The sequence below is a fragment of the Mercenaria mercenaria genome, chromosome 10 (genome assembly GCF_021730395.1).
Source record: "Mercenaria mercenaria strain notata chromosome 10, MADL_Memer_1, whole genome shotgun sequence".
Taxonomy (NCBI): domain Eukaryota; kingdom Metazoa; phylum Mollusca; class Bivalvia; order Venerida; family Veneridae; genus Mercenaria; species Mercenaria mercenaria.
Genome location: NC_069370.1, coordinates 39,006,334 through 39,019,899, shown reverse-complemented (window position 1 = coordinate 39,019,899; position 13,566 = coordinate 39,006,334). Strand labels below are relative to the sequence as shown.

At 36.5% G+C, this 13,566-nt stretch overlaps 1 protein-coding gene across 2 annotated transcripts in view; it reads right to left on the bottom strand.

The window, feature by feature from the left end:
• The window catches only part of LOC123561853 (fibrocystin-L-like), a 168,570-nt gene that overhangs the window by 42,359 nt on the left and 112,645 nt on the right, over positions 1–13,566 (bottom strand). For both annotated transcript variants that reach the window (XM_045354507.2, XM_045354508.2), the window contains exons 38-40: positions 8,504–8,872; positions 1,997–3,495; positions 464–632 (exon numbers count right to left, since the gene is read on the bottom strand). In XM_045354507.2, the coding sequence (XP_045210442.2) occupies positions 464–632; positions 1,997–3,495; positions 8,504–8,872 (2,037 nt within the window). The remainder of the gene's footprint in view (positions 1–463; positions 633–1,996; positions 3,496–8,503; positions 8,873–13,566) is intronic.

The following is a 13,566-nucleotide window of genomic DNA, read 5'->3' as shown; positions in this document are numbered from 1 at the left end:
TACTATTCTACCGGAAAATATAATGGCAAAGCTGCATCTTTTTTCCAAAGAGAAATTACAGCAACTCGCCATTCAAACTATATGGACATACAAAAGCATACCAATTATAATTACATGATGTTAGTTTAGGTCAGAATTTATATGACATTTATATTACTTTTGAAGTGCTCTTAATCCAGCAGATTAACCGATATATTCAAGTAGGGGACATAGAGAAAATCATTACGTAACATCTTCTCGAATGACGTCATAATTTATATGTGCTTGCTTGAGTCATAGACCTCGTCAAGACAAACAAAATTATATAAAAATCTCATTTATTTTAAATATGACAAAATATTACTATAAGAATCAGACACCGATTAAAGTTATCGGAACACATCTATAATTTGTGTTGACCATACATTTATTTTGTTCTGTGTCCAGTCTATCATTCCCATCATTTGGACATGTAGATACTAACCTATAAACTTCACTTTGCTGTTGGTATTGTCCCATTCCCAATCTCCATTTTCAGCTGTTGATGGATCTATACCACCGACGGTTGCATTGATATATGTTTCTCCACCATCAAACGAAAATCTATCTGGTAGGACTTCAACTACCATTTCCATAAATACATATTCACTTGCCTGCAATGATAAATTATTTTCAATTATATACAATTGTCAAAGATAGAGTTATTAACGTCAGTGAACTTGGATAAATTGCAATACATACTTTGCTACATTTTTACATAAAATCTGATTGACTCATTACATCAACGTAAAATAACACAAAGTCACATACATAGTAGATACAGAAACACTCGGACACTTGCAATATCAACGAAGCTTAATGTAGATTTGAAATTTAATGAAGGACCGCTAATTTGTTTATTCGTACGACTTTCAATTAAGGTTATATAGAGGATATTACACGAGTGTCTTTTCATATTGAATTTATTAAACGAGTTAAATAAAATAATAAAATGCGAGGCTCTGCAGAGTTTAATAAATTCAATGTGGAAAATCACAAATGTAATATTCTTTTTATCACATGTTAGCTTTTCCTGTCGAAACATAAAAAAAATTATACTTTCTTTAATTATTATAAACATGTCAATTTGACCAACGTCTCCTATATTGTAAACGACGTCGACGTCAAAGCTTTATTACACTAGTGTATTATCATATTTATGTAATGGCTTTATTACACTGCCGCAACGTCAAACATGCGATAATCTAAATTAAATGCCAGTTTTATTGACTTAACAAAGGCATTTGATTCGCTACTCTGTTGTGTAAAGTAAACTGACTCAGTTTTACACAAACAGTTTAATCCTAGAATTTTTTTATTTTAATATGTACACTTAAAATGTTTACGAAATGCTATCATGACAATTCACTCCGTACATTAGTTTAAGACAAATAAATTTCTCGAGTTCAAACGTATTCATATCATATATGGATGATATACCGGGTATATTCAACGGAAAAAAAGACCAATGTTGTTATCGAAATAATACGCTTAAGCCGTCTATCATATGCTATGCTAGTTATCTGTTATCAACATCAGAAAAGGAACACCCAATTTCCCTTAACAAAGTATCAAATAACTGTGAAAAAATTGAATAACTGTTAAACATTACATTGGTTTAATAATATTTTATAACCATGCCTTTTGAAATCTATATTCAATTTGCTGGTGTTTATTTATCATTCGATGTGCTTTGCATCATTCTAGCATAAAACTGCTGTTCTATGATGAAATAATGATATTCGTTTTATGTATAGCGTTTTATGCTAAAACAGCGTTAACGAACGTTTGTTTAATTTTATGTCGTTGTGTTATTCCTACATTTTATTTAATTTTTTTATTTTTATTCAAATACCATGTTAAATTACTTTTACTTCAAATACACATATTTTCTTTTGAATATCATTCTACACGATGCAAGTAAAACAGCTTCAATGCAGCTGAAATTAGCAAAATTCAAGCAAATAATACAAGTTACCTCAAAATGTTCAAATTGTCCAGAGAAGCTGATATTATTAATCTGCCCGGCACCTTCAAACTCAAATGTATATGTGGACCCATCAAGCAATGCTAACGCCCATCCAAGTCCATGACTGATTCGTTTCTCAGCAAATGGACAACTACTTGTACCATACTGGTTTGTGATCATGAAATTTCTCCCTTCTAAAGACTGCGGTGAAGCTTTGTTAAAGGAAAATCTGTGCCATTTGTGATACGGTGGTGGACACATACTGGCAGCTATACCATGGCTGTATTCTGGAGCGGATTCACAGTCAGTTGGTAATGTTCCTGTTGTTGGCAAGATAGCCCAGTTGGCGGCTTTACCTGTAGCGCTTCCATCTTTGTCCACAATTATACCCTCCCATTCCCATGCGTATACAGCTTTATTTGGAGAATTTACAAATTTCAGTCCCTCTGCGTGATACGTATAACCTCCACACAGATCTCCGCATGTTCCATCAATCCTAGTAAAACGGAAGGTTGCACAGCTTGAGTCCGCAAAATTAACAAATCTGATATTTACCGCTCTAAATCCTGCCCCGTATGGAAAGATGATACCTCCCTTCGTACAACCTTGATCTGAATCGGGTATAACTGTAGTTGTACCAACAATTAAGCTATCTGCTATCATAGGGGCATCGTCAGTGTATAGAGGTACCTCCATGACCAATTTCCCTTCGTAACCAGCAAGTTTATTCTGAACAAGCACAAAATTTTTAAACTGTAAAGCACCACTGTTTACAGCCTCAGCACCTTTATCATTGTTCCAAGCATACAACCCATCAAACACAGCCGGTTCGACTTCTGTGCCGCCGCATGCATCCTTTTTAGGAAAGTAGTCTGGAAAAATCCATAATCCAAACCAACCAAAGCTGTGAGCTGAATTATTCAAAAAGACTCCAAGTGGCACTGCAATAGGACAGACAGTTTCTGTAAAGGACGGTCCGTCGGGATGACCATGCATTCTGTACCAATAACCAAAGTGAGATCCACCAGCTGCTGCATTATGCTGTATTGTGTTATTCGGATTTGTTACCCAATACGAAGCTGGAGTTACATCATCATTCAAAAGACTAGAACTTGCCCTTACAAACACAGCTAAATTGTATTGCATCGTATTTCCAGTCTCAATACCATCTTCTAAAAAGAAAGCACCACCCATGATGTTGTAAATGACAGTCTTTTCAACTAACGTGTTATGGGTACCGTGGATATTAACAGCTCTGTTGAAAGTATGGTGGATGCCACATCCTCTAACATAACTAGTAGACATGTCTCCATTCAAATGGAAATGTACTGGGTATCTGCCCAGTCTAAATGCTTGTCCAGCAAATGTGATCTCGGTGTAGGAAATACGAGCTTGTGCCTCATGGGTATCATAAACAGGTGCATGAACCAAAATCATAGCTCCAAACTGGCTACTTCCTATTTCATCCCCAAACCTACCTAGAAAGCATGTCTGAGTTGCAAACTCCCCTGAAAAACAAAAGTAAATACAGCTAGACCTTAGATTATTTCTGTAAAATCGTTATAGTCAGTTTGCCTGCCCTTGACCGTTTAACGTTAAACATATGTACAACACACTGAATCATGAATGGTAACAACTGATGACAAAAGGCCTGTCTGTCTTTTGGACCTTACAATGATGTTACATCCCAAGTTAAATAAAAATCCACTGAGTAGGTCATAAAAAGAAGTCTTTTAAGGCTTTTACTATTTTTAGCTCTAACGACCCCCTAAAACGGGCCAAGAACCCCCATTTAAACAAACTTGGGAGTTGACCTTGTAAATGCCAAGTCTGCTGAAGATTTATCAAGTGGTTCAAGAAAAAGAAGTCGTTTAAAAGATATTTCCATTTTTAGCTCTAAAGGTCCCAATGGGGCCCAATGCCCCAATTTGAAAAAATGTGGGAGAAGACCTTATAAGAATGCTAAAGACAAAGTTTGACGAAGATCTTTGACGCTATTCACGAGAAGAATGTTTTTTAAAGGCATTCCTATTTCAAGCCCTATGGACCCCTGAAAGGAGCAAATCACTCCCACTTTTCAGAGAGGACCTTACTATGATATTACAGGACAAGTTTGATGAAGATCCAATAGGGAGAAGATGATAATGATGCTACAGATCTTATCTGAAGATCCATCAAGTAATTTCTGAGAAGTTGTATAAATAATTTCTAACCCTAGTTCTAGTGGCCCCTAAATGGTCTGAGTGCACCTGTTCAAACAAAATGAGAGATGACCTTGTAATAATGCTACAGACCAAGTTTAATAAAGATCCATCTAGCAGTTCATAAGAAGAAGTCATTTAAAAAATTTCCTACTTTTAACTCTAGTGGCTCCTAAAAGTTGCCCCCTTGCCTCCTTCTGAACAACATTGGGAGTGGACCTTATCATGATGCTACAGCATAAGTTTGATGAAGATTCATCAAGTGATTCATGTGAAGAAACTGTTCAAAGGTATTTCTTTTTCAGCTTCGGCAGCCCCTAAAAGGGACAGAGTGCTACCTTTTGTATAAATTTAGAAAGGACTTTAAAATGATGTTACAGACCAAGTTTGATGAAGATTCATCAAGTGGTTCATGAAGTGTTTCATGAAGATGAAGGTGTTTTTATTTTACACTCCAACAGCTCCTACGCCATCTGAACAAATTTTGGTAAAGACTTTACAATGATGTTACAGACCAAGTTTTATCAAGCAGTCCATAAGAAGTCATTGAAATGTTCTTCTATTTTAGCTCTTAAGGGCCAAGTGTCCCCATTTGAACAAGTTTGGTAGAGGACCTTATAACAATGCTATATACCAAGTTTGATTAAGACCAATCAAGTGGTTTAGGAGAAGCTGTTTAAAGTGGTTTTTTCTATCTTTAGCTCTAACAGCCCATCAAAGGGGTCCAGCAGAGCCATTAGAAGCAAGAGGGCCACCTTGGTAAAGGGTCACACAATGACCATTTATCTGAAATTATCTTATCAAGAGCTCGTAGAACACGAAATGCTCCCCCCACCCCCCTTGATGCATTCAGTAATTGCACATTGAACAGAAATTATTTGGTCACTGTATACAAAAGTTCTACTGTTCTGGGTCAATGTGACCTTGACCTTTGACCTATTGACTTCAAAATCAATAGTGGTCATATGCTGGTCATGATCAACCTCATTACTAAGTTTCGTGATCCTAGGCCTAAGCAATCTAAAGTTATCGTCTGGGAACCATTTAACTGTTCTGGGTCACTGTAACCTTGACCTTTGACCTACTGACCTCAAAATCAAAAGGCGTTATCTGCTGGTCATGACCAACCTCCCTTACAAGTTTCGTGATCCTAGGACCAAGCATTCTCAAGTTATCGTCCGAAAACGGTTTAACTGTTCCGGGTCACCATGACCTTGACCTTTGACCTGACCTCGAAATCAATAGGAGTCATCTAATGGTGATGAGCAACCTCCCTGTCAACTTTCATGATCCTAGGCCCAAGCATTTTCGAGTTATTGTCCGGAAACAGTTTAACTGTTCCTTGACCTTTGACCTACTAATCTCAAAATCAATATGCGTCATCTGCTGGTTATGACCAACCTCCCTTTCAACTTTCATGATCCTAGGCCCAAGCGTTCTTGAGTTATCATCCGGAAACAGATTGGTCTACATACCGACCGACATGTGCAAAACAATATACCCCTCCTTCTTCGTAGGGGGGCATAAAAATAGGACAAGCAGTCTCATACAAGAATAATTTTGGGATTTTACTATATACATATAAAGAAAAAATGACCACACCCTCTAGTGACCATGTTTTATCACAAACTGGAATCATTTGAAAAGTCTTGGTAGAGGGTCACCCGATGATCATTTGTGTGAAATTATTTCAAAATTGGACAAGAGGTTGGAAATGTTGTTTGAAGATTTTTTCCATTTTTAGATCAGATGGTCCCTATGTGCAACCAAGCGGAACTGTTTGAAGAACTTTGGAACATCCAAGCCAAGTTTCATCAACTTCCACCACATGGTTTCAGAGGAGATGTTGTGGATGGATGGACAGATGATGGACGGACAAAGGACCTATGGTGAGCGATCACGGTAGCTAAACCCCAACACTTTGTACTCAGGTCGGCTAAAAAAATTGAAAGCGGACCTTGCAAGGATGCTAGAGACTAAAGTAAGTGTAATTCTAAACAATGTCAAGTAGTTTCAGGGAAGAAGCTGTTTATGTAAATTGTGGGCGAAGGACAATAGACGTATAATGCAGGAAAATCCACCTATAATAATAGCTCAATCTAAACTTCCAGTGCAGGTGAGCTAAACATCATACTAGTGATTCAAGAGGAGATGGCATTTCAAGATTTTTAGCTATTGGCCATTTTATTGAAAAAAAAAACAAGAGCTATCACTAAAGGTGATGAATGTACCCCCCCCGCATGCACTGACACAGTACATTAAGTCCCATAACTGTGCAGAACTTTTTTTCTGAAAGAACCTAACATGCAGGTTACTACTGATCACTTGTGTTAAGTTTCAATAAATTGTGTGCATGGGTTCAGGAGATTAGGCGCGCACAAGACTGCATATGCAGACTCTATATAATAGCATAGTAACAAAAATCAAAGTCCCGTAACTCTGCAAAAAAAAAATTCTGAAAGGACCTAACATGCACCATGCACAACAAGTGTTGTTACTGATCACTTGTGTGAAGTTTAATTAAATTGTGTGCATGGGTTCAGGAGATTAGGCGTGCACAAGATTGCATATGCAGACTCCATGTATATAGTAACAAAAATCAAGGTCCCGTAACTCTGTAATTTTTTTCTGAAAGAACCTAACGTGCCCCATGCACAACTACTGTTGTTACTGGTCACTTGTGTGAAGTTTCATTAAATTGTGTCAAGGGGTTGAGGAGAGATGGTGTGCACAAGATTGCATCTATGTATATAGTATAGTAACAAAAAACAAAGTCCCGTAACTCTGCAATTTTTTCTGAAAACAAACCTAACATGCCCCATGCACAATCACCCTTCCCACTACGTTTATACAGGAGATCTCTAATCTATAATCTTTGTTTTTTATGATCGGCATCTCCCGTGATACGATAAGCGGAGATAGCCGAACCATAACGATCTGCAACACTCGCTAAAAAATATCCCATAGTGATCGATATTTAGCTAGACGGTCGAAGGGAGATAACAAGATATAGCGTTGATCTCAATAATCAAGGAAAGATAATAGAATCGACTGTTGCCCAATTCTTCAGTATGTACTGTTGTTACTGATCACTTGTGTGAAGTTTCATTAAATTGTGTCAAGAGGATGAGGAGAGATGGTGCACACAAGATTGTGCCTACAGACAGACAGACACATGGACAGACAGACAACCTGAAACCAATATACCCACCCCACTTACAACTTCATTGTTCGGGGGGTACAATAATCTGAGTTCTTAGTTTCGCATCATAAAAATTGCTTAATTAATAACAACGATGAGTTTAGGCATAATTTTTGTTACAGAATGCCATATAGATTCTCTAAGGTCAGTAATATTTCTGGTTATTCTTGATAATGTAACTGATGGTAGCAAATGATGCAATGATACCTATACAAGGTATTTAAGATCTAAATGTTTGTATTGGCATATTGGAAGATGTGATTACACCATGTTTCACAAAGGTTTTCACTTAGCTCAGCCTCGGGTAGTGATCAAATTTTAAATTAAATTAAGTTGCTTTTTTGTTAATAAAAGGTAAATGTAAACTTGACTTTCATCTTTGCAAGACAGCTCAGTCGCATACGCATTCTACTTCAGAAAAAATCTGATTAATATTTTTTCCAATATTCTGGTTGTTCGGAAAAGAAATTACAAAAACAATGTTTCCTGTATTCTAAGATCATATTTAACCAGATACGTTATGTTAAAGGAGTTGCTCCTATATGATATATTTATTGTCAATAATAAGACAAAATATACTACCAACTTCCCACATTTAAATTATAATTTCAAACACTGCTTTTTATCACTGAAAGGTTGTTAGAAACAGATTTGCTGAGAAAAAATTAAATGACATGATAGTGGTATTTACAGCGCAAGGAGACACTTTTCTGTCCACTATGGCATTGAAAATACATTTATTTATTGTATATGTTGACCCTATCAAAGAGTTGTAATTCACAGGGTTGGAGGGTTTATGAAAAAGTATGTCTATCATAAGGCCTACAACTTTACAGTATATAGTAAGAAATGAAATCTTAGTGAAATATTATAAAAATATTGCAAAATTACTTCATGGGCACTGCCATTTGACTTCAAATGGCCTTACTAGATGCGTGTCAACAAAATTACTCAACAGTGTTAAAATCGTACTGAAGACTTTTCTTGAAATGCTATTTTAACCTAATGCTGAACTTAGATATAACACAGTCTTAACATTCTGTATGAAACACAACCCAGAATTACAATTATAGACTGTAGCTTTGAGAAGTAAAAGCAAATACAAATATATACCAGTGTCAAATCCTTCCTCGCAAGCCTCAATTTTATCATCCCACTGTGCATCTCTGTCACCTCTGACAACAACATTATGTGTGAGCAGCCCAACTTCAGCCCTGAATTCTAGAACAGTACCATCAACTGTTTCCTGCGTCCCCCAATGCTTATGATCAAGGGCGGAATCAAGTGTCAGTGTTCGATTATCAGATGATTTATTTGAGATGGTTTTCTTTTCATTTTCACTCTGAGAGTGTTTATGACCAGTAGAAGCAATGACTATTTCATCACCAACATTCCATTCAACTGGGTCTTTCAACACAATTGAGCTGGATCCAGCTGTTGCAGTAGATGCTAACGTTGTCCATGTTAAAGGCATTTCAATACCTGTAAGTGTATGCATATACATTTTAGAACTATATGTTAACACTTTAATAAACTTCATGCAATTTTCAATTATGCATACAGTAGAGCACTTCTCTGTGCAAGCCAACGTTTACAAAAAATAATGATATCCGGAGCTTAGATTTAAGAGACGTTGGGTATATCCAAACCAATGGCCCTAAACCTCATTGTACTGTTATTCCTACATTAGCTGAAAAATTTCACTATTGCTTTAAAGAAAACTTAAAGTATTTGAAAATATTCATGTGTATATGAGTTTCTATATATATGTTGAATAAAACCTCTTGGAAGCACTGAATGCAACAAAGCGAAAGAATAGACACAGTTTGATCTCAAGTCTGTTCATGAGATGTAATAAAATGAGCAGTATCCCTTACACCCCTTAGCTCCAGCTTAAGCAGAATTCTATTACACAGATATCGAAAGGACTCCATGATCCCAAAGGACCAGAAAACATAACAACACCGAATCCAAGTTTGGTAGAGACCTTTTATGTTTGCCACAGGGCACTTAGACTGCTAACTGAAGTCAATAAAGTCTGTAAAAAGATCCTTTAGAAGCACAGAATGCAACCTAGAAATATAATTGCAGACTCTTTCAGAATTGTATGACACATGCCCCTTGAAATTCCTTGGTACAATAAAAATTCACAGGACACAGATGCCCCCACTTCCTGCCATTGTGTACATGGTTTCATGACTCTTGGTGAACTATTTTTAAGATAAATGCACACAAACTTTAAAGCACTTAATGTGTATTTTTCGTTCAAGGAATATAACTCTGGTCTAGCTGAGTGAAATCCCAAACAAAACACCAGTTGCACATCTTATAAATTTACATGTTATAAAACAATCCTCTAATGTTTTATGACTCTAGGTCAAGCACATTTTGAAATAAGAGTGACAAAAACTTTTATGCCATTAATTCATATTTTTGACATTTGAAGTCAAGAGCCATAATTCTGGTCTTGCAGAGTGAAATCCAAAAAAAACCATTCAGGTGCACAAATTCACATGCTGAAAAATATTCCAATATGGTTTCATAACTCTTAGACTAGCCAAAATGTTTTTTAAGATACAGTTGAGACACCATATCTCAAACTCGCCTATATCTCAAAGACATATTCAAGTCTCGTCCCGAAAACATGTGGGCCAAATATTCTTTTAAGTCAAATTTCCGTTATCTTGAGGTAAAATGCTCCATCCCTTGGAATTTGTGATACCGAGTTTCAACTGTATATGCAACACAAACTTTTAAGCATTTATGTGTGTTTTGCAATAAGTCAAGGACTTTAAATCTGGTCTGGCTGAGTGAAATCCCAAAAAGAACACCAGATGCATAAACTTCATATTCTATTTAACAATCCTCTAATGTTTTATGACTCTTAAGTCAATTTTTTTTTAAGATACATGCGAACCTTGCATACCCTTTTTGCATATTTGACTTAATCAAGGCCCATTACTCTGGTCTTACTAATAGAAACCCCAAATAAAACCCCAGGTGCACAACTTTACATGCTGAACAAGTGAATGAAGTATTGCCATGCAATACAAAGTCCTACTGGAAGGCAACTAATTTTCTCTTCTGTAGTATAACATACTGATCTTATATTTGTCAATGACGTTTGTTTGTTTGTATGCAAGTTTATTTCAGTCGCCACCACTGTAACACATATGGGTAATTCCTCCAGAAGACTTTTAGTAATCTTAGTGGGAGCTAGGATAGTGCATTTAGTGCTCCAATTCCAGAAGCTTCCCTGGTTCTTTAGATTGCCAAATGAAAAGCACCCATACAGGGGACTCTTATCCCAATGTTAGTAATTTTTAGTTGGAGAAGCGGGGGCTCGAACTCATGACCCCTGGTTTCATAGTCAATCAGTGTTAGCACTGGACCACTGCCTCCGCTCTTGTCAATGACACATAAACAATATTATATTATAAATACAACATGCTATAACACAACGTTTTGATTAAAATTTGCATATATATAAAAATCTACAATTGTTGATTGCTTATAAAATCTATAAATATAAAAAAAGTATCTTATTTCAATTCTGATAACATTTCATTGTGAAATTGGTGGGAAAATGAGAGAAAAATGTAAGAAATTGTTATATCAAAGGGAAGTAATTCTGCAGATTTCTTGGGTCCGTATGACACATTAGCTTATATTAAAATATTTTACAGACTGGACAGGAAATGATTTATGTTGACTTTTGACCTTCAATAGTGACTTGATCTTTGAGCTAGGGGTCCCAGGGTATTGTGCATGACATATTGTTTATTATGGGGAAATTTGTGTTAAGCAATATTAAAATCGCTCATGGATGTTGGAGTTATGGACTTTACAGGAAGAAAAACCTATTGACCTTCGACCTCCGAGTAAGGGATAAAGGTTTTATGCAAGACAAGTTGTCTCATTATGGGAATCAACTGAATCATATAATATTTAAATCCCTAAATAGATGATAGAATTATGGACTGGAGAGAAAAAGCCCTGTTGACCTTTGACCTCCAAGTGCGACCTTGACCTTTAAGAAAGGTCTTGGTGCTTAGCATGACATGTTGTCTTGTTACTTGGTACATTTATGCAAAGTAAAATTAAAATCCCTTTATGGATTGAGAAGTTATAGACTGGATAGGAAAAACGTCCTGTTAACTTTTGACCTCCAAGTGTGACCTTGACATTAGAAATAGTGGTCTTGGTTTTGCGCAAGAGGTATTTTTGCATCCAGAGAAATATTTGTGTCAACTAATAATTAGATCCTGTTTTGGATGACAAAGTTATGGACGGGACAGGAAAAAAAACCTACTGACTTTGATCTCTAAATGTGTGATCTTGACCTTTGGGTTAAAGTTCTGCATTTTGTGCACAACATGTTGTCTGATTATTGGAAACATTTATGCAAAGTAACACTGTAATCCCTTGATTGATGACAGAGTTCAGGACTGGACATGAAACAGACCTTGTTTATGCCATGTTACTGCATTTGCCTGCAAAGTGTGCCCTTCACCTTTAAGCTAGGTGTCTGAAAGTTAAGCATGACAAATTGCCTTATGATGGTGTTCATTTGTGCCAAGTAATATTAATAAAATCCCTTCATGGATTGTCAAGTTACAGACTGAATAAGACAAAAGCCCTGTTGACATGTCCTTGACCTTTCAGCTAAGGGTCTGGGTTTTGCACATGACATGTCATGTTATTATGGGGAACATTAGTGCCAAATAATATCAAAACCCCTTGATAAATGACAGAGTTATGGACCGGACACGAAACTGCTGATGGAATGACAGACAGAAGGAAAAGCGCAATCCTATAGTCCTCAAACTGGTTTTCAACCAGTAAAGGACTCATAATATTCCTATTATGTTTCATGACCCTAGGTTAAATACGTTTTAAAGTACATGGGAAATAAATTTTATTGCTCTTTTATGTATATTTTTACTATGTCAAGGGCCATAACTCTGGTCTGGCTGTGCGAGATCCAAAATAAAACAGCAGGTGAACAACTTCACATTCTGCATAATGATCCTGTGAGGTTTAATGTCGAATCTGGGTCAAGTACATATTGAGATATATGCACGACACCATTTCGGAGTTCCACTTGATTGGATGGAAACAGTAGGATGATTTGAATATACAAGGTACAAAGGTAGTTCTGATATGGCCAAAGTCTAAAAAAGGAGCATAACTTAATAACAATTAATTTGGCATAAACTGTAGGAATTAAGAACACAAGGGACAGATGTTATTGTAACATGGCTAAGTCCAAAAAGGGGCATAAAAACCTGGCTGTATGCTCCCGTTCACTTCATTTTGATTTGTTTGTTTTGGATTTAATGCCGTTTTTCAACAGCATTTCAGTTATGTAACGGCGGGCAGTCAACCTAACCAGTGTTCCTTGATTTTGTAACAGTGCAAACCTGTTCTCCGCAAGTAACTGCCTACTTCCCCACATGTACCAGTCTGAGGTGGAGGATGAATGATTTCAGACACAATGTCTTTTATCAAATTGTCATGGAGAACATACGGCCCTCCGGAGGATTGAACTCAAGACCCCTCGATCTGTAGATTGGCGCTCTCCCTATTGAGCTAAGCGAGCAGGTCTCAGTCTCACTTCGTTTTGATGACATATACCAAGTTTCTTTGATCTGCATGGAAACTGTATCAGGCGGTGCATACACAGGACACAAATGTAGATGTAATATAGCTAAGTCTGAAAACAGGGCATTACTCAAACAAGAGCTGTCCGTAAGACAGCCAATGCTTGACTATTCAAATTGTTATTTCAGAAGCGCGAATATTAACCTAACTGTTAAAATATCTTTAGAGTTTCAATCTAGTATGTGCATTAGTTTTGGAGATAGTAACTTGCATGCAAAACTTTAACTTTAAACTTAACCACGATTTTCCAAGTCTAAAGGGGGCATAATTTGGCCAAAATGCATGTCAGAGTTATTGGCCTTAATGCTATCAACTAGTTTTATAACCCCAAAGACACATATTAAGTTTCAATTCAATATCTACATTAGTTCTGGAGAAAGAAATTTGCATGCAAAACATCCAAAAAGGGGGCATAATTTGGCCAAAATGCATGTCAGAGTTAAGGGACTTGATGCTATCACCTAGTTCTATTACCCTGAAGACACATGTGAAGTTTCAATTCAATATCTACA